This window comes from Larimichthys crocea, chromosome X, assembly GCF_000972845.2.
Source record: "Larimichthys crocea isolate SSNF chromosome X, L_crocea_2.0, whole genome shotgun sequence".
In the NCBI taxonomy this organism is placed as follows: Eukaryota; Metazoa; Chordata; class Actinopteri; family Sciaenidae; genus Larimichthys; species Larimichthys crocea.
Window position 1 is genome coordinate 28,550,603 of NC_040020.1, and position 21,555 is coordinate 28,572,157.

General features: G+C 39.6%; 3 protein-coding genes and 1 long non-coding RNA gene across 5 annotated transcripts; 1 reads left to right on the forward strand and 3 right to left on the reverse strand.

Annotated features, from left to right (window-relative positions):
* Positions 1-520: 520 nt before the first annotated feature.
* gtpbp2b (GTP binding protein 2b) lies at positions 521-11,754 on the reverse strand. Its single transcript, XM_027283279.1, has 12 exons — positions 11,348-11,754; positions 9,777-9,803; positions 8,929-9,113; positions 8,649-8,760; positions 7,914-8,111; positions 7,231-7,405; positions 5,811-6,030; positions 5,538-5,673; positions 4,876-4,934; positions 3,906-4,077; positions 2,919-3,083; positions 521-2,836 (listed from the first exon to the last, which is right to left on the reverse strand). Exons 1-12 carry the CDS (start codon positions 11,537-11,539, stop codon positions 2,642-2,644), a joined length of 1,836 nt encoding a protein of 611 aa, XP_027139080.1. The 5' UTR covers positions 11,540-11,754; the 3' UTR covers positions 521-2,641.
* Positions 11,755-13,645: 1,891 nt separating this feature from the next.
* Positions 13,646-17,195, reverse strand: LOC113746558 (protein bfr2-like). The gene is made up of 3 exons (XM_027282652.1): positions 17,166-17,195; positions 16,632-17,100; positions 13,646-14,712 (listed from the first exon to the last, which is right to left on the reverse strand). Exons 1-3 carry the CDS (start codon positions 17,193-17,195, stop codon positions 14,054-14,056), a joined length of 1,158 nt encoding a protein of 385 aa, XP_027138453.1. The 3' UTR covers positions 13,646-14,053.
* A 163-nt stretch (positions 17,196-17,358) lies between these two features.
* On the forward strand, positions 17,359-18,377 carry LOC113746693 (uncharacterized). Its single transcript, XR_003463051.1, has 2 exons — positions 17,359-18,245; positions 18,281-18,377. It is a non-coding gene; the product is annotated as an uncharacterized LOC113746693 (long non-coding RNA).
* LOC104927315 (E3 ubiquitin-protein ligase TRIM39) lies at positions 18,239-21,336 on the reverse strand. 2 transcript variants are annotated; one of them, XM_010741359.3, is made up of 3 exons: positions 21,206-21,336; positions 20,796-20,968; positions 18,239-20,565 (listed from the first exon to the last, which is right to left on the reverse strand). In XM_010741359.3, exon 3 carries the CDS (start codon positions 20,554-20,556, stop codon positions 18,919-18,921), a length of 1,638 nt encoding a protein of 545 aa, XP_010739661.3. In that variant the 5' UTR covers positions 20,557-20,565; positions 20,796-20,968; positions 21,206-21,336; the 3' UTR covers positions 18,239-18,918. The 2 variants fall into 2 exon arrangements, with proteins under 2 accessions (XP_010739661.3, XP_027139368.1); XM_027283567.1 differs by having other exon boundaries at positions 20,796-21,329.
* Positions 21,337-21,555: the final 219 nt, after the last annotated feature.

A 21,555-nucleotide genomic window follows, 5' to 3' on the forward strand; every position in this document is an offset into this window, starting at 1 on the left:
AAAGCACTGAAAGTGTATGAAAGTTTGTTTTTGTTGTTGTTGTTTTTGTTATTAAAGTTGATTTAGAATAGTCCTGGTCTGCTACAGCACAGAGAAAAAGAGGACAGACAGAATTTTCATTAATTCTGATGTTAAAGCTGTCAACTTCATTACAAACCCTGAAATGTGAAAACTCTGGTAGATTATTTCATTTTCCAATATAAAAGCCTGATCAGCACAAATCAACTCCAAAGCTGTCAAAAAAAAAAAAAAAAAAAATCAGGTGTATTGTTTTTTTGTTTTTTTTTGTATCTGCAAAGCTAGCAGTTACCACCTGCTTTCAGTCTTAGTGCTAAGATGAGCAAATCTTATCTCTGGGCTGTGCACACAGATATCAAAGTGATATCCATATTATTGTTTGGGTGGAAAACAGGACGATCGAAATAAAAAAATAATTCACACCTTCTTTCCTCAGTGTTCCACTTTCTTTTAAAACAGTAATCATTTAAAATAACAGAAGAAATATATTTCAGTCGAGTTTTATTTTTTCACTGTAACAGTTTATTTATTAGCTAGAGGGACGGTCAGGAAAAACAAACTGATAAATCCACTCTTTAAAGTTTCGCTGTAGCGTTTGTGTCGGACAGTCTTCTCAGCTCAGCGTCCACGTCTTCATCGTTCTGCAGAATCAGCCGACAGAGATCTCTGCAGATCTCCTCACTGGCATCAACACACATGCAGAGTCAGAGTACAAAGTGCAAAGTCAACAGTAACTCCATTTGAATAGTAAGCAATTTCATATGCTACACAGGATCCATGGAAAGTACATTCGATATTTAGGTTTACAATTGCACAGAACCGCCTAAAAAATCAAATTAAAACAGTTTCAACACTGGATACATATTTTATATTTTAAATGAGAGGATTAGAGTTTTTTCTTCAGTCAAAGAGCATGCAGGTTATGTTTAGCTGCAATAAGCTGCCTGATACATCAAACCTACAAACTTTTTATATCATCACTTAACATGAACAGATAGTCAGAACAAACTGGAACCCAAGATGCAAATATTTCAGTCAGTCATTTGTAAATATTGAATGTACAGACTTTAACAGGTCAAAAGCAACTCGAGTAAAAGAACCAAACAGACAACATACATCTCAACAGGCTGAATGTAAGGCTGTAAAGTGTAGAAAACCACTGCTTGTCCAAAAAACAGCCACTAAAGCTTCCTCCAATATTTCATACATAGATACATCAACCTCCAAAACTCTAGTTTATCATCAGTCAATCTCAGATTGCTAATTAACATCAGGTTGAATTGGAAAAAAACTGGAAAACTGGTTTCCCGTATGCGGTGATCCAGAGCTGTGCTAACTCGACAGAAGGGAATCATCAAAAGTGAATAAAGTGCAAACGAACAGTGAACAATAGGATGAGCTGGTGTTTGTTTTCTTCAGATGATACATAAAAATGAAAGCATTATAATTCCGTCAAAACAATCAGTCTAAACTTTTATGGCATGTATGGAGCCGCAGAGGTATCGAGAGTAATCTTTTTAAACTTGTGCACACAAATTAAGAATTGATGTCCAATTAATAAATCCCACACACAAGTTAGTAATATGTGATCTCAAATGAAGCACACATCATAATTCATTCAGTCTTAATGAAATACATTAGGGCTGCCACAATATACCGATACCACTGTATAACATATTATGAAGACTATGTACTGTGTACATTTGCTTATCTACTTATTGAATTGACTGTCTTTCTGTGAGGATGTTCTGTTTTGTACGATTGTAAACTGAATCTTTGGGTTTCCAACAAATCAAAACATCTGAAGGTGTCTTGGACCTCTGGAATACTAAGAGGGTGATTTTTTACTATTATCTGGAATTTTGTACACCAAAATATTAATTGAAACTAATCAATAATGAAAATAAACATGGCAATCAATGAAGCTGTATATAAAAACATCTATTTTCTACTCTTAGACAAATTCGGTGGTGACTGGAGAGCACATAAATCTAGTTTGTTTACACAAGTTTTCGCAAGATGACCCTCGACACCCACTGTGCTCCGCGGAGAATGATCATCAGGGATAAAAAAACATTCACATTTTGATGTTTATGAGCTGAACCATGCAAAACCACCATTATGGTCTTAAATGTTTGATGGGATCTACCTCAGACTAGAAAGTACAACTGCTGGAAATAATCCCTCTCTTCAAATGTCTGATTCAGTCAAAGCGGATAGACACTCCTTGTCTGAAGGCAGCACTCGAGAGGTGAGCGCTGCATTAAGACCTCAACTCTTCCTAAAAATAATCCTGCCATCCTCTCATGACAGCCGCACTGTGGTATAACATCAGATTAACCGTACAGGCTTAAGTCTACTAAGGTCAGCCAGCTTTAACTCAAGATACTAATGTCTGCTGGGAAGAAGATGATGATGATGATGATGATGATGATGATGATGATGATGATGGATTTTCTGACATAAAAGCGGAAATGGGGTCAGAACTATAGATCCAGGACAGGAGGATTAATACGCCGACATATGGCAGTACAGTCAACCCAATCAGAGGTACACCAGTCAAAGTTCTCAGAGAGATCAGCATCTGTCGATCCTGTGATGGAGGATGAAGGAGTGGCAGTCTTTAATGCTCCTGCAGGTTCTGGTCATGATTCTGGTTCTGGTCATGGTTCTGGGAGGGGGGCAGCAGGCGGGTGACATGGCCGATGCCTTTGGTGACGCCCTCCCTGAAGAGCAGCTTGGCACCCAGTCGCAGATACTCGGGGTGTTTGATGAAGCGGAAGCGAACCACGGCTCTCTCGCCCGTACGCAGCTCGTCCTGCAGCAGAGAGTTGTAGTTACACACAAGCAGCCACAAGATGGTGAACTGAACACAAGCTTTCGATAATCTACAAACCGACCTTTCCATGAAGGCACTCCACGGTGGCTGTCTGCCTGACATTGCCTACATGCACGGTGACCTGTGAGCCGCGCCGAAAGGTCTTAGCGTGGAAGAGCAGGACGATGGCGGCTTCAAACTGACAGCAGATGGTCGGGTTCATCTTGGGACTGACCATCACCATGCCCTGCAACAACCAACCAGACATCACTGTCATCACACACTGACATCAGCTGCCTGTTTTTACTTCAGGAGGAGCTTTTTTTCACAGGAAGTTCAGAATATTTTGATTTTTTTTCTCTTCTTGCTGTGATAACAAAATATCAGAGTAGCACTGCTGTGAAAACACCAGACAGCAGAGGAGTTGGGTGGATAAAAAGGAAAAAAAAGTCAGATGCCACCAATCAGAAAAGACTGGTGCAATCAGAATGGTGCAATCAGAAAAAAAGGTCACGTTCATACCTACATCAAGCAGACTCAAACAGTTTGTAGTTTGTACAGTGGCCAATTAGGACATGAACAAACCCACAGTACTGTATAACATTCGTGTCTTCTATTAAAACAGACCGTCCCTCGGGATTGTTTGTAACTACGTCAAGTCTGGACCCGGTTGAACAGGTTAAGTACGGCCTCACACAGCTGATAACGTAGCCTTTACCTTTAAGATCCATAAGTGTTTGACCAAAACCTTTGGCAGCATAATGATTTAATGCAAAGCAATAGAGTCAAAAAACACAGAAGAAGACATCTTTCTTTTAAAATATACATGACATTCAAAGTTTTTTGGACTTGATTTCACACAGATGAGTTTGCATACACAGATCTTAAGTGCCACCTGGCTGATTAGCTTTTGACAGGTGCTGGAAAGATCAAATGTAAACACAAAAACCAGGACCAGGACTACAGAATCTGTGCACTCTTTAGACTTCTACATACAAATCAAAGGCATGTTCGCAGCTCCATCAGTGTGAAAACATTTCCTACAGTTTTACGTTATGTGACCTCTGACCTTACGCAGCAGAGAACGATCAAAGTTTCCGAGAGCCAGTGTGGCAGCCTGTCCGGCCCTCAGCACCCTGCAGGCTGAGCGGTTCCTCTGGATGCTGCCCACTTTCAGACGCAGGAAACGCCCCTCGTCAGTCGGACCGACCACCAACCTCTCACCCTCCCTACACACTCCACTGAAATACAAACAGTCAGCGTTATTACTGCAGTACACTCTGTACAGTTACACAGTTATACAGTTACAGAGAACAAATGTTTCAAAGCCTAAACCCACTTTCCAGAGATCTGGTTATCCAGATTTGTTTGTAAGCTTAAAGAGACAGAGTGTCCAAGCTTCAATGCCAAAATCTACCTACAGATTCTGCATTTATATGTAGATATTCTGTTTATAGAGATGAACCCAGGACTAAACTTCTGTTTCTATTTTGAGGTTTTAAGAATAGCTTCTAAAGCAACATCCCTGTTAATTCTAATAAAACTTGTTATTGATATTGTTGTACACTTGACACTGAAACAGGAGCCTGTTCCTGTTTAAATCTGCATACATTTTGATGGTAACCTTCCAGTTTATTTTACCAATGACTGCTGATTGGTATATTGTTATTTAACTGTTGCTTAGAGGTATCTGTGTCTGCCCTATTTAGTTGTCAGCCTGGTTGAACCACTCTACGGCATTTTGCTCCTTGTGTACACAAGAAACAAAATACAAAAACAATATCTAAAAGCACTGAAGACCAATCAGAAGTCACCCTCTCAGTTGTCTCTACTGAATCATTCTTTTGTAGCAGGCAACGTCAAGTTTTATTATGTAATTACTGGTATTATGTACGTAGTTAATATCTTTTGTTTTTAGGGATGTTTAGCCTTTTTTATACAGTGTCAGCTAGAGAGACATACCCTCCACCAATGATATGATTTAAAACAAAATACCATTTATACTTTTCCAAACCTTAGTGTGATCTGTGTTTTCTCACCTGTACAGAGTTCCTCCGACCACAGTGCCGACATCAGGAACTGAGTAGATCTCATCTACCTGAAAACACACAGGTCAATATCTACCTTTAACTGTCTCCTTAAAGTTACTCTTTTCTGAACTTACTTTGGTGTTTGAGAATTTTATACAATTTTTTGTAACTTCTAGAATCTGGTTGAATTCTATTATTAATAAATTTTAATAAATGTATTATTTTATTTTTATTGATTCATTTTAATTTTCTGTAAAACACATTGTAATTCTTATTTTAAAAGATGCTATAAAATAAAGATTATTATTATATTGTAATAATAATTACAGCTCAAACCATCATGGATCGGCAAAGCAATCACTGCTGCTGACTTTTAATAAAATTACATTTCCAAGGATTTCCAGGACATTTTTAAAGACGTACCATTCATGGAAAAAATTTCAAATGAAACACAATAGAAATGGTGACTTGTTGACTATATCAAATTTGAAAGGGTCACCATCTTGCAGTCGTAGACCAGCAACTCACTATCTTTGTCAATGAAGTCTGAATCTGAAAATCTTTATACTCCAGGACTTTTCCAAATAATTACAACAACTAGCAGCACGATGGACAGTGTGTGTCTGTGTGTGTGTGTGTGTGTGTGTGTGTGTGTGTGTGTGTGTGTGTACCTGGAACTCAGTGAGCTGCTGCATCAGCTCCTCTTGCTCCTTGCTGTTGCTCAGTGGAGGGAGGATGTTTAGGAAAACCTTCAAGAGGTCAAGACTCTCTCCAGTCACACTGGACAGGGTGAAAATAGGCGTGATGCTGCACACACACACACACACACACACACACACACACACACACACACTCAATGTAAAGTTTAATCATACTGACAGATGTTTCTAATATTTTGTCCATTGTCTGCTCAACCTCAACATTATTAGTCATATTTTACCCACCATGCAGACTGGGTGAACTGCTGTGCAGCCGTCACGGCATCATCGGGGTTCGACACCACCATGGGCACCTTGTTGCAACCCGGCTGCTTCAGGACTCGCTCTAGCTGCCGGACGGTTCGCTCCACAGTGCCGCGGGAACACAGGTCCACTTTACTGACCACGATGAAGATGGGAACTTTCAGCGCCATGGCCAGGCCCAGGTGCTCCCGGGTTGTACCAGCTGGACAGAGGAGGGGAGGTACACATGCTGTTAAAATAAAACTACCCAGAAACCACTTCGCTGCTATCAGGAGAGAATCTTTTCTCTCTTTTTTGTATTATTTGTATGTTTGTGCTTTTCATTCTTGAATCACTTCTGCTGAGAGTTTCTGCAGGAATTATTTAGAACGTAAAATGAGTCCTAGGACTGGAATAATTTATTATGATATCTCAATTTTCAAGTACTTTCCAGCAGTATATAACAATCATTTTCAACAATATAATTAATTTAATTATTGCGACCTCACTCCAGAAGGTGGCATGAAATGGATGGTTTGACTAACTAATTAAAACTGATTCATTCATTAAATTAATTTAATGCAGGTCTGATGGTTTTGACAGAGTCTCCATAAAAAAGAATTTAACTGGATCCTGCAGAACAATCCCACTTTTACTCTCTGAACACTGATCACTTCTGACCTCTAGTGGTGAGTTTAGGCTGTTTTTGATGACGAGGAGACAGTAGAGACGGATGTATTTGTTACAGCATTGACATCAAGATGTTCTTCTGTGTTAGACCATCGTGGTCCAAATCAATCAGGTCGATCAGATCAGTCAGCAAGACTCCTACTTTGGTTTTATGTGGTTTTTGATTGTGTTTAGTTTAACCTTGTTTCATGTTACACATAGTTTAGGTCAGCACACAGTTTCATAGCACTCAACACTTACACTTACTGACATGATTGTTGACGTAACACAGTATGGTTCAATTAAACGGTTGCTGTGTGGTCTGTTTGTTAAGCTCTTCAATGAGCTGGGCATAAGAAGTGAGGGCTCGTCCAATTTTGAACAGTGAAATTTACGTAAAAGTAACTGCGTTACGTAAATGTAATCTGAATTTCCGTTGACTTGGTAATTGCACCATTTTCACTTTTGGATGATCTGAAGTTACTGGAAACGTTTGGGAAACAATCCTACAAAGCCACCAGTGGAATCTAATTCTACAAATATTATAATATTAATAATATCAGTGTAGCCTAATCTTTATCTGCATCTGTGCAGAAATACATATAAAGAATGAATCTGATTGTCAGCGTTATGAAAGAAGCTTCAAACTATTGATAAAGCCCTACCTGATATCCAGATATAAAGTTGCATATATCATCTTCCATCATACACAGCTCTAAATGTACTGATATCATTGCTTCCTGCTCCTGCTCACCGATGCCAGTGTTGGCGCTCACCACCAGCATGGCGAAGTCAGGGCAGTAGCTGGTGAGGCCGAAGATGGTCGTCTTCAGGTATTTGTGATGTCCGGCCAGATCGATGAAAGTGATCATCTTGGAGGAGCTCTCACAGATCTCCTCAGCTGTCCGAGACTCGCTGTAGTTCACGACCTGTACCGAACAATATCAGACAAGAGATTGTTATCATTTTATTTTAAAACAGTACCACAATCTAAAAATATAGTGATCAGACTGTCTGTTATCCATCGTGGACAATGAACAGCACCCTCTTCATCACACAGTGGACAGACAGCGGAGCAGCTTCTCCCACAGGCTGCTACAGCTCTGCTGTCGAAGGGACAGATACAGGAAATCTTTCCTGCCACATGCCATCACACTGTATAATAACAGCTAAAAAAACTCAGGTCATAATTTACAGTCACTGCACATTTCTCCTTCCTTACTTTGCACCAAATCAACTATCATCTATCTGAATGCTTACATTGAGACAATTGTTTTTTGTATCACAAGCTTTCTTTCCTTTGTGAAAATGATATAATAATAATATAATTATTATTATATATTATATTAAAATTGCATTATATAATTAATAATATATCTGATCTCTCTCTCTCTCTCTCTCTCTCTCTCTCTCTCTCTCTTTCTCTCTCTCTCTCACCTCTCCTTTGCTGTTAAAGCCCAGGATCTCGAAGCTGATGCTGGAGGTGCGTCCGGTCTGGATCTCGTGCAGATGTCTAAAGAGGTTGAGCCGTGCTCGACCCCGGCCGTTGTCCAGCTCACCTTGCGTCAGGACACCCAGCAGGGTCGACTTCCCTGAGTCCACATTCCCCAGAACCGCTACCCGCAGGTCCAAGAACTGTCCCAGTCCATATAACAAAATAATGAAGGAGAAGGATCATAGTCTGTAGTGTAAGCCTGTTTAACGTAAGCTGGTGCTGCCTGCTCATGCTGTTGAACTGGAGTCTGGTTTGTTTTCCCCCAAAACAAAGACAGCTATCAGGAAGCAGTCCCAGTCTGGTCACAAAATACTGGAGCTGAATGTTTCGACCTAGATCTGACTACTACAAGGCGAAATTGGAGCTGAGCTCCCTTTGCATGCTGGAATGCGGATGAAATAGTTTTTAGCAGCAAGCTGGAGAATGATTAGATGACTAGCTTCTTGATATCTTGGCAGATGGAAGCTTCTTCAGGACTTTCTTCATCTGTTTACTTTCTCACTCCTGCCACAGACACATCAAACCAGTGACCACGCTCTCATCTGCCTTTAGTGATGCATTTTGGTTTGCTTTAATTTGTTTCCAATGATTCAGATCACAGCAAACAATCTAAAGTTTAAAAGGCCCCTGAACATACACACAACAGGGAATCCAGAACCTGGAGGACAGATTCTCACCTGCTGATCATCAGGAACTTTTCGAACCAGGACTTCAGCGATTTTCCGAGTGTTTCTGTCCAAGTCGTAGTCAACCTCCCGCTCTCGGAGAAGTGTGATGTCAGCACCGACTCTGATGAGTAGGAAAACCTGATCAGAAACATTACAACTCACAACACAGTGCTGCATAATTTCAGTGTATTATGCAGTGACTTAAATTATTATGAAACATGAAAGGTCCACAAAAATAAATATACAGATCTCTTTTCACCGACACAGACTTTTAAATCAGGTGACCTACTTCTCTGCCATCCTCTTTAAGGTTTTGAGCGAGGCCTTCATGTCGGCCTCCGTCAGGCCGACCAGCAGGCCGTTGTCTTCCACTCCGATTTGGTAGACAGCCTCACCGCGACCCTCCTGCAGACGCCACTTTAACTGCGTGGCCAGATGCTCGAAGCGATACTGAGTGGGATTAACCAGCTTCAGCTACAAGCAGAGAAAAGTGGTTAAATTCAATATAATCGTGACATTAATATCTGTTTCATGGTCATACTGAACTAAATATGCAATCTATCAAAGACAACCACCAAATTGATACTTATATCACATTTAAGTGTGTTTTTGTCTCATCAGCAATCCAAAACTCAAAGATATCTGTTTACTGTGACGTACGACAAATAAAAGCATCAAATCCTCACATCTGAGAGGCTGGAAACACCAAATGTCTTGAATTTGTACTTAACAAAACAATTATTGATAATTATTAAGTTAATTACAACAACATAACAATAATGTCTGTATAATAATAGAATGAATTAATCATTAAACAAAGACCTAGACCGGGATAAGCGAAGAAAAATGGTTGAATGGACTGATTAATTTAAGGGTAACATATGAGTTTTACATAAACTCAAAGGTGTGGAACAACAGCCAGTTTTTACTAAAAGCACATACAAGTGCATTTAATAACTAACAATGATAAAACAACATTTAAGACCTGTAATTCAATACTTTTTAAACCATGGGAAGCCCTAAAGCATCATCTATACAATGTTTTTCATAGAGAAAAAATTATATATATTCTTCAGTTCATGTTGCGGTGTGGGAAACCTGCACTCCACTAAACCAGAGCAGCAAATAAAGAGTTACCTTGTACTCAATGTTTCCTTCTTCAGCCTGGAAACAGAGAGAAAGAAGACAGATGAGGACACTGAATTGACTAACACTGGGCCAACATTGTATACACTGTATGACAAGAAGTATAGTATATGGTCCATATATTCAGCGTACTTTCTGTCTCATTCTGTTTGTACTGGACAAAGATAAAACTGATTATTTTACCTTTTATATCAAAGTACGTAAGAGGATTAGGGTCACATGTGAAAAATGTGTTTGAGTTCTGGGGAGAAATTGCTAAAGTCAAAGGTCAATGGTGAGGTCAGGAGGAAAGAAAGTGTTCAGGAGCCTCTGATGTCTTATGCTGTATTATTTATTGATGCTTAGCCAAGGAGAATTAGAGACACTCTCAAGAAGTGCCTGAGTCGGTCTCACATTCTGCCAAACTCATGCTGATGGTCTGACTTTAAACCCCAAGATAACACCACAAATACTACACGCCCAGAAATAGTCAAAGAGAATGTTTTTACCCATGCAAGTGTTATATCTGCATATTCTAGTCTGTCTGTCAACAGCAAGCTATCAAGACAACATTAGGTCTCTTCGACCCTGACCACCACAGTGTTGAAGATAGACTGGCACTTGCTGTTCTCAAGCAAAGCCAAACAACTAATACTGGCGGGGACCTCAACACGTGACCCTGTGTAACCTAGTCAAACTTTAGTAATTCATTAATAATAAAAGATAGATAGATAGATAGATAGATAGATAGATAGATAGATAGATAGATAGATAGATAGATAGATAGAGAGATAGATATAGTGGGTTTTAAAGTTCCGGTTTCTAAAGAAAAAAAAAATATTATATATATATATATATTATATATTATATATATATATTATATATATATATAGCCCTAGTGCTCTTCCATATCAAAGGTAAACAAACAGCCCCGTATGTGCGCAGCAACACGCACCTTGTCCCGCTGCGCAAACACTCCTGACAAGGAGAGAAACAAACCAAACTTCATCATCCATTTAAAGTTTGTTTGGAACGATATATATATTATATATATATATTATATATATATATATATTATATCTATATATATATATAAAGCTTGACTCTAACCTGTTTATATATCGAAAAGATGAACTCATCTACTCGGCATACAGGGGTAGCTTTACGCATTGGTACTGAGGTTTGAAGCTAAATATAGTACAGTAAACAATGTCTGTTGTTGTTGAGACACGTGCCGAATTATTAATTGGTCTTTATTATTTCAGAAAAGATCATGAGACTTCTTCTATGGCCTTTGTGTCTTAACCATCCAGACAAAATTACTTTTAATTGTGCGATATTTAAGCGCAGTTTGGTGTGACGTTTTCTCAGGACGAGGCACAGCTACATACTGGTTGCAGGAGCTGGTGTCCCTCAGTGTTTGCAGTATTTGCACGGCATGCAGAGGCATGTTATGGATGTTTTATTGTGGTGGTGTAAACAAAATGAGTCTGTCTGTTATTAGCCTGAAACTAGCTCAGCTTCGCTGCTAGCTAGCTGGCTAGTTGAGCGGGCTGGATGTCCCGTTAATCCCCGGGCCGTACCTCCGGTGGAAAATACGGTGGTGGTGTTTTGTTGTTCCGGTTGTTCTTTTTACTCCTTCGTCTCCTGCCTCGTTTGCCTCTTCTCGTTCGCGACTTTTTCGACGTTTTCTTGCCGTTATTACCGAAACCGGAGCCCTGTCCATGTCTGCCGTGTCCGGGCGACACTGCACCACTCTCGGACAAATCCACCATCACAGAGCTCGGTGTGTCGCCGGCAGCCTGGAACTAGAGATCACCGGGAGCGGTCTGAACCCACGGTAATAAACTCACATGTGATAATGTCGATATTAATCCTCTCTCTGACATTACATCTACCGAAACACACGGCCTGTGTGGCAGGAGAGCTGCTGCGGAGGATGCTCTCTCCTCAGCATCACCATCCATCTACCTCACTGATATACCACACGGCTTCCGGATAACACTTTCAAAATAAGCTCTTTTTAAAATAGGAAAAGGGTTTAAATTTCAAAGTAAAAGCAGTCGCTGAGATGTGTTGGAAAGCACTGAGGTACTTGTACTATACTTTCTTCTTGAGCCATCTTTTACTTCTTCTCCGCTACATCTTAGGAGGAAATACTCTTTTTGCATAGTAAACAAATGAAGATGTACGACTGAAATCACGAGTTCATTAGTCGATAATTGGCAACTATTATAATAATCATTTTACAAATTTTTCATGTAAAGTATTTGACGTCAGTGACAGTATTTTTCACTGTTTTCAGAATTTCTACAAATCCATCCATTAATGGAGAAAATGATCAGCAGATGAATAATGAAAATAATCATTAGTTGCAATCCAAAATATATCAAAATGATCTCCTCCACCTCAACTATCTACAACAGTAAAATCCTGCTTTTTACATGAATGAATCATATATAATAGTAGAACAGTCACTGGGGACTTTTTACTGGGGACACAGTACAGTACAATCTCCGGATTATACTTGGATATTTTTACTTAAATGGAGGACTTTTACCTTTGACATTTTTGGATGGGCATGAAAACTCAAGTACTCGTTTGAATGTCAGTATTCGTTCATTCATATTTTTTCATGCCAGCTGATCTCTGTGCAGTGCAGAAAGGTTTAACCCTAGTTCCACTCGCATTTTTGCTTTTGGGCCCTATTCTGATGTTATATATTTTATTGTGAGTGATCTACAATCATTTAATGTTCAAATGATTTACCATCCCTAATTTTTACAGCATGATATTTCTACTTTTATCACTGCTGTGATAAACATAATTTCTAAATCAGAAGTCTACAGTGATATCAAAGGAAAATAATAAGGAATTAATGACACCACAAATATTCTCTAATTATTATTTTTTTACTCAAACATTGACTTTATTTCTGTAATTGTGCCACTGTGATTCAGAATTTTTGTTACAGGAATCAACTTTTGGAAATATAGAGAAGAAATTTTGAGAAAAGATTTCAGAGTTTCAGAGATTCAGATTTCAGAGATTTCATTTATTGACTTTAACTCCAAACCTATTGGTAAAACAAGAACAGATACTGCATGGTAGCCTACCATTGGTAGGGACTAGTGTGTAGGATTTAGAGGCAAACTGTAAATAGAGTCCCCTCAGTGTCACACACTGAACAGTCTGAAGTGTCAGTGTGTCTTTTCTTGAGCGTCTCTGCAGTTTCTGAGAGATTCACAAACATGCTGCCACAGAGGATGAACGTAGTGACAGCTTCATCTGCACAGCTGAGTTCCTCTGGACTGTCATCTCCTTCTGGTTGGTGATGCTCTGGTTTTGTTCCTGTAATCTTAATGAAGCAAAAATCTAAATTTTGTCTGTGAATCGCTCTTAGTCTGGCCCCTCTCCTGAGACCAGTTTGCCTTGGGACACCCGACCAGGATGACTCCAACAACAACACAGGTCCCAGGGTCACAGGAACACGCAAACCTCTCCACCACGATAAGGTAGCGATTCTTGGAGAGGAAAGTTTTTGTTTTCAATGTTACATTACATTACATTACATTACATTTTACTACTTTATATTACATTATATTACATTTTACTACATTGCATTACATTACATTATATTACATTTTACTACATTACATCACATATTACATTACATTTTACTACATTACATTACATATTACATTACATTTTACATTATATTACATTACATTATATTACATTTTACTACATTATATTACATTACATTATATTACATTTTACTACATTACATTACATTATATTACATTACATTTTACTACTACATTACATATTACATTTTCCTACATTACATAATATTACATTACTTTACATTTTGCTACATAACATTACATTAATCAACTACATCTTTATCTTGTTCTCCATCTTCTCGATGTCAGAGGAGGGGGAGGAATGTCGGCACCTTCGTTATCACTGAGGACATCCTATTCGTTAGGTTCGTCATGTTCGTCCTCAGTGATAACAGTGATGTCTTCTTCATCGACAGGATGGTCTACATCGGCCTCAAAACAATCCATGATGATGAGGTTGTTGCCATCTTAAACTTCTTCCTCAGGTGACGTGCAGTCACAAGAAGCAGAAGTTTCATCTGACGACTCCTCATCATCATGATTGTCATCGGTCTCGTAGCCATCCATGTCGACTGAGCTGTCCTCCTCTGTTCAGGACTCTTCTTCAGAAGACTCCTCATCATCTGACTGGATGTCTTCCACCATCCAGTCAGACGAAGAAGATTACTCCTTCCAGCGTTTCCCTGGCCTTGGACTGGGGGTCCAGTCCTCATCACTGTCCTCCCTGCTCCTCTTACTGGAAACGCTAGTACCAGAAGAGGAGGAGGTGGGATCCTCGATGCTGCTTGAGGACTCAGGCGATGATTTCACACTCCCAACATCATCGCCTTCATCGACCTCATCAGCACCCAGAGAGACAGTGATGTGGCCATCGTCTTCATCTGAGGAACTGATGCCAAAAAAGGCTCTGTCATCATCTGAAGAGCTGAAGGCCGAGGAGCCTTCGCCTTCAGATGAAGAACAGAACACTGAGAAGGCATCGTCCTCATCTGAAGAACCGGAGAGGGAGTCTTCGCCTTCGTCTGAAGAGCCTGAAACAGGGATGTCTCCGTCTTCATCAGAAGAGGTGGAGCCCTCGTCTTCATCCGAAGGGATGAAGTCGGGGTCTCCATCCTCTCCGTCAGAAGAGGCGGAGCTCTCGTCTTCATCTGAAGAGAAGAAGTCGGGGTCACCATGCTCTCTGTCAGAAGAGATGGAGCCCTCGTCTTCATCTGAAAAGATGAAGTCGGGGTCACCATGCTCTCTGTCAGAAGAAATGGAGCCCTCGTCTTCCTCCCACCAAATAAAGAGATAACCACCCGCCTCTTCCACGAAGACGACATCTGCAGGAAAATGTTAAAAGAAAAGTTGAGTTATAAAGTTGAGTTATAAAGTTGTGAATAGTTAAAAATAGTAATACATCCAAATAACACTTAACAACTTAAATTGCACTCTGTCATAACGTTGTGTGTGAAAATTGAGGACAGAGGCATTGCAGAAGAAATTTTAAAAACGTATGACAAAGATAAAAGGTTTACACAAAAATCTAGGCCAACCCCTGACACGTGATGTAAAAAACAGGATTTGCACTTAATGAAAAAGTGGAAAACCGCACATGTTCAAATCTATTGTAACACTGGCTACCCCATGTTAACCATAGACATATATACATAGACGCCGCATTGAGCGGGTTGGTCATTGGTCGCGATACGTCAACGGGTCCGCCGTATTGGATGTGGCAGATCTGCCCGTAAACTAATACAAGGAAGTGGACTGAACTTCATAAAGCGCCTTTCTACAAGGTTCTTTAAGTTAATGCCTCTTATACACCCATTCACACACACACTAATATATCTGGGAAACAAATAGGCACCAAAAACAACGTATGTAACTTTTATAGTGATGATTGTAAATGTTTACTCCTTATGTAAGCACCAAACCAACGTATGTATTTTTCTAATGCTGTTATTGTGATGATAAATATTGAAATATTTATATTTAACATTTAATCTGTGTCTATAATAACCAGATCCTGAAATGTAGATGTGGCATGAGGGTTTTCTGAATAAAGAGCACTAACATTTACATTTTTCGTTTACATCTGATTTTGATTAATCGTTTTCATATTCACACTGATGAACATGTACACACACACACACACACACACATATATATCATCACAATAACAGTGTTACACACATTAGTAGCTGTAAACACTCAGCATTAGAAAAATGCATACGTTGGTTTGGTGCTTACATAAGGAGTAAACATTTATAATCATCACTTTAAAAGTTACATACGTTGTTTTTGGTGCCTGTTTGTTTCCCAGATATATTAGTGTGTGTGTGAATGGGTGTATAAGAGGCATTAACTTAAAGAACTTTGTAGAAAGGCGCTTTATGAAGTTCAGTCCATTTCCTTGTATTAGTTTACCGGCAGATCTGCCACATCCAATATGGCGGCGACGTTGACGTACGATTCAGCGCTCAATGCGGCGTCTATGTATATATGTCTATGATGTTAACAATAAACTTTTACTAAGTTAAATTAGTTTCAGGCTGTGGGCCAAGCAAACACACAGGGACATTTTCTTTAACATTGACCAACCATGTAATACATCATCCACTTCATATCACTCCACCATTGTTAACAATCACTCATATTACAGGTGTACTATAAAATATAGTTCCTCTTTTAACTGAAGGAACAGATTACAAATAGTTATCAATAATTAAATCAATCCGAGAAAAATCATCTAATCTCACAAATAAATCTCATTTCACACTATCGTTTACAATATATTTTAGTTTTGTCCCTAAAAATGATTCATTACGTGAGGAACTTTAAACGACAACAGTTCTGTGTACGTTTAAACCAGGTGAGCTCTGATTACGCATGCGCGTTCAGGCGTTACCCGCTAAAAGTTCAATCGTCTCCATGGTGATAAAAATGTACATTCGATGCGTTTTATGAAAAACGGTCCAGTCGCCATCTTGACTTTCAAATATGTTTTCACTCAAAATCGCCAAAATTAATACCAATACAAATATATAAATCAAAATGAAAACGTCAGTACATCTCTGCACTATTGTTAAGATATTACCCGAAGTTTTAAAGCGCTAAAACCAACTAACAACACGTTTACACCGAGTATGACCCAATCTGTATCTCAAACATTTTCCAACTCGTCCACTGTTAAATTACACAGGTTCTGCTCACATATTAGAATAAGAATAAGAATACATTGATTTAAGTGTCTTACCCAGAGGATAGTCCAGCTCAGGCGGGTCCAGGGCAAACAGGTCCGGCGCAGGCAGGTCTCCAAACAGCAGGTCCCTCGGAGGGGGGGGGGCGGTCCGGAAGGAGGCATCTTTCCCGCAGGTGTTTTCTCTTCCTTCGGCCTTTTTCTCTTTCTCCTCCTCCTTTTTCTTCTGCTCCTTCTGGTGCTTCTCCTTCTTCTTTTCCCCTTCTTTTCTTCTCCCCCTTCTCCTTTTTCTGCTTGTTTGCTTTAAGCCCACTGTAAATAAAGCTGAAAAAAAAATCCTTCCCCTACTCCTGCTTTTTCTTCTTCTCCTCCTTCTTCTCCTTCTCCTCTCTTTTCTCCTTCTCCTCCTTCTTCTCCTTCTCCTCCTTCTTCTCCTCCTCCTCTTTTTTCTCCTTCTCCTCCTTCTTCTCCTCCTTCTCCTTCTTCTCCTCTCGGTTGTCCGGTACAGGTTTTCCACGCGGTCAGTCTTTGCAGGTCAAGTTCACGTGCAAAGTGAGAACGTGCGAAAGGTCAGCAGGCCTTATATATGACCTCGTCTGCACGTGACCGTTCTATTTCCATGGCTACTACTGACCCACGCACATATACGTGTGCGTGTGTGCGCGTTAAAGATGCGCTAAATAATGATTTTCTAATTTTTATTGTTTCCACAATTGTGATGTGAATGGATCTGAAATGTATGAAGCCCCAGAGGCCTGAAGGATGATATTTTATATTGTCCAGCCAAAGTCATAACTTGTACAGGTTATTATCTTGTGCAGACAGCGAGCAAAATGTTTACTTGTTCTTACAACATGTATATGTTTCTGTCACTGAATAATTGCTCAAATAAGATCATAACAAGGCAATAACTTCAGCACATACATATCTTGAAAATTAAACATGTACAGTCAGTAGAGTCAGTCAGTAAATCTTAGTCTATTGATGTTTGTGCAGGCAGCTATTTTTCTGTTTTCTGATGTTTTTGTTTGGCCTCATTATCTCTTTTATGGTGTTAATTTTTAAGATGTAGGTTGTAAGTTGTAAGTTGACAGGTGTGTGCAGTCTGCTCACAAGTCTCCTCCCTCTAGTTTGTGCTGTTATGCTGACCACTAGAGGCCTCAATAAGGAAGCACACCCACCTTGTGGAAATTTTAAGGACAACACTCCAGTTTCAAAATAAAACACATCTACAACAGTTTCTTCTTCTGCACAGGATTTTACTGCAGTCCAGCATTACACTTTCATTCATGACAAAATGTTTTCATGCTTTCATTCATTTGTATTTGATTCAGTCATTTGATTCATTCTTTACAGCATCAGTTCATCAAGACCACGTCTTTTAAGAATAAGGTTGGAGGTTCACTGACGGACTAAGTTATGTATTTGAAACGTTTTTAACCAATCCCATCCGGTAACAATGGTATTGAAACACAGACTTAACAGACATCCAAAGTTCTTTACATAAATCACCAGAATTAAAAATATGATAAAAAGTTAAAATTAAAAAAAATGGCAAAAAAAGTGAAATAGTGCAAATCTTGACAGAATAAAGTTTATGCAAAGTTTAAAAGCTTTTTAAAAACATCATTGTCTTTAAATGAATTTCAACTAGGGAGACTTTTCTCTCTCGTTACTAATTATCTGTAATTTTTGTTGTCATAAAGGCACAATGGTTGTTTAAGGAGACCGACCCTGTTCAGCTGTAGAATGGTTTAGTGACACAGCTTCTGATTGTTATGCCAAATGTATCTGTTACAATAAGGAATGACACACATTGTCCATATCAACATCTAGAGATACCAACAGAATTATACACACAGTCAAGTAACTCTGAAAGCAAGTAAATAAGATCTTAAAGGCAAATTAATGTGTAACTACATACATAACTCAGTAATGTGCATATCAATATTATTGGGGCCAAACATGACAGACTCTTGTGAACAAAGATATTTTCTTTTTAAGTAGCATTACACTTACACTAATTTTAACATAGACAAATGCGGTACTCATTGATCATGTTAAAATGCTGAAGCTATATGACACACAGAGAAATACTCAAGTTCAGGATGGCAAGATTTTTATGGCTGCCATACCTGTGATGCATATTGGATGTAAAGGTCTAGCTTTGATGTCATGATGGACCCACCCCTCTGTGTTGCACGGTTAAAAAGGTTAATGAATCAATAAAAAGACAGACATTGGCATTGTCTGGTGTGTATTTACACTGTGGGTATGAAATAAGATTGATCTATATATGTCGGTAATTCTTCATTGTTTAATAAACTGCTCATGATCAGGCAGTTTAAGTAACCGGACAGATGACCAGCGGGTCAAAGTTTCTAGCACCTTCATTCCTGCAGGGACTGAAGAACGGGTAGAGTTTCTCAGTGAAGGAGCAGCCAGTAAAGGAGTAGATAAGAACTGCAGCATCTACGTCATAAAAGGAGACCAGACCCTCCTCATAATCCACAAACACTCCCACCTTCTCAGGCCTAGACTGCAGAGAGAGAACAACTGGAGGGTCATCAAGAGCTTTGTACTGATTTTCATTTCTCAACCATATGGTCCAGAAACCAACCTCTGGTCTCATTTTGATTTCTCCCTTCCTGCTGATTGACTCTCTGACCACTCCCAAGTTCCATTTTGGCTTGTTTTTAACCTGAACCTGAAAGTAGAATCTGCCTGAAGAGAAACTCTGCTCTCCTAGAACAAAATTATAATGAGAAAATCTCTCTGGGTTGTCTGGGAGAAGCTTCTTCACATGACCTTGTCTCACTTGTTTCCTATCAAGAGAGAGCATGAGTTCAGGATGCGCTGTAAGAAAATCAAGAGTCACATCCACTGCATACTGCTGGACCCTCTTCAGCTCAGCCTCAGCGAGCAGCTTCTTCATCTTTTCACTGAGTGTCTTCTCCAGCTGAACCACAGCTTTCATCACAGTCCCCTTATATGATGCTGGAGGTATGCTGACCCCTGTCCAGTCCTTTGTGGGTGGGATGTCCTTCAAAGATGGGAAGCTTTGGAGGAGGAGGATGTGGTCTTCAGAGCGTGAAATTTCCTTCACCTCAGAGCTTCTCTTCTTCAGCTTAGAGATTTCCTGTTCCACCTCTTCGATGAAGCCTTCGGTCCATTTCTCTGTTTTCCTTTGGCCCTTTCGGATTCCATCGATTAACTCACTCAGGCCTCTCTCAACAGACTCCTTAAGAGAAGTGAAAACCCGAACACCTTCTGCAACCTCCGTGTACGCATTTTCCTGACTGACCTTCAGTGAGTGTTTGAATTCATGAATCTTCTGTTGTCTCTTCTGGATCATTTGCTGTATTTTAGCGTCAGTCTTCCCCAGCTCTGCTTTCTTTGCTTCATATTCCACTTTCAGAGGAACAACTACATGTGTCTTATGGTCTAAAACTGGGCAGTGCGTACAGACACATGTCTGGTCACTTTTACAGAACAGCTCCAAAGGTTTATCGTGCTTCGTACACATCCTGGCTTCAAGGTTCTCCACAGGGTTGATCAGCTGATGTCTTTTCAAGCCTGACACTGTCAAATGAGGCTCCAGGTGAGTCTCACAGTAGGATACCATACACACCAGGCAGGACTTCAGGGCCCTCAGCTTGGTACCAGTGCAGACGTCACAGGGGACTTCTCCTTGTTTGGCAATTTGTTTAACTAAGCTGCTCCTGTTGGCGTTCCATTGAGCTGACTTTCTGAACTGAGAAACCATCTCATTGATAAAAGTATTGACTTTCAAATCAGGCCTTTTGGAAAAAACCTCTTGACAATTGGGACACCGGCATCTGTAATTAACATTCCAGTGTTCACTGATGCAGTTTTTGCAGAAGTTGTGTCCACATGGTGTGCTGACTGGATCAGTGAACACATCCAGGCAGATGGAGCACAGAAACTGAGCTTCAGACAGCATACTGTTGGCAGCAGACATAGCTACACACTGAGAACAAAGGTCAAAGTATTAGTAAAATGTTTGTTCATGTGTGTTTTTCATTTGTGTAAAAATTGTATAGTACTGCAATATTAAGAAACTGATATGTAAATCGACAAGTGTCATCATGAAATGAAAAGAGTAATCTTTTGTCTGATAAGAGCTAAAAAAAATTTTTTTTTGGTTTATGCAAATGACTTTGCTGTTGAAACACAGTAAACATTATCAGATGCACTTACCAGTGTTTGAGTCGCTTCTTAAAAAGACCTGATGAACTCTGTTTAATATTTCTTTAGACAGAAACACACAGACTTGTCTCGACTGCAGCTCTGCTGTGGCTCTGACAAACCTTAAGTTTCATTTCAGGAACAGGACGTCGAAGCTCTCCTCCTGTTGCTCCGCCTCTGCTACTCTGTTTGGGAAGTTGTTTTCTACTTTAGTTTTAGACATGATTATATTTACATACATTTGGCACACGATTTTTTCTTCACACAGTTTTTTGTTCTTTGATCGTCTCTGTGGGTTTTTCTGCAGCTTGCACTTTGCACAAAAAGATATCAATCCCACAATCAAGAAAATATCTTCAGAAGAGAACAACAGTCCCTTTTATTTTTGCTCTGCAACAATTTTAAAGTTTTGTTTAGCTCACCGTTGTCCTGTAATATTCTTGTTTTTGCTTCTTTCCCAGTTCTTATTTAAAAAGTTGGAGCTGCCCTCCCGCTGATGTGCGCTGTTATGTTCACCTCTGGTGTCCACAGGAGGGAATCACATCTGACTCAACTTACAATAGACGACTCCAGTTTCAAAATAAAACATTTCTACAAGAAGTTTGTTCATGAGCGCTCATTAAATGCGGCATTAAAACTTTGAAACATTTTATTAATAAACATCATAACAGTTAGGGCTGCAACCAAAGATGGCCAAGTATATGTACACACGAAGGGAAATTGGCTTTTAACAGACACACACTGACACTTACTGTTGATTCATTTGCTGTTT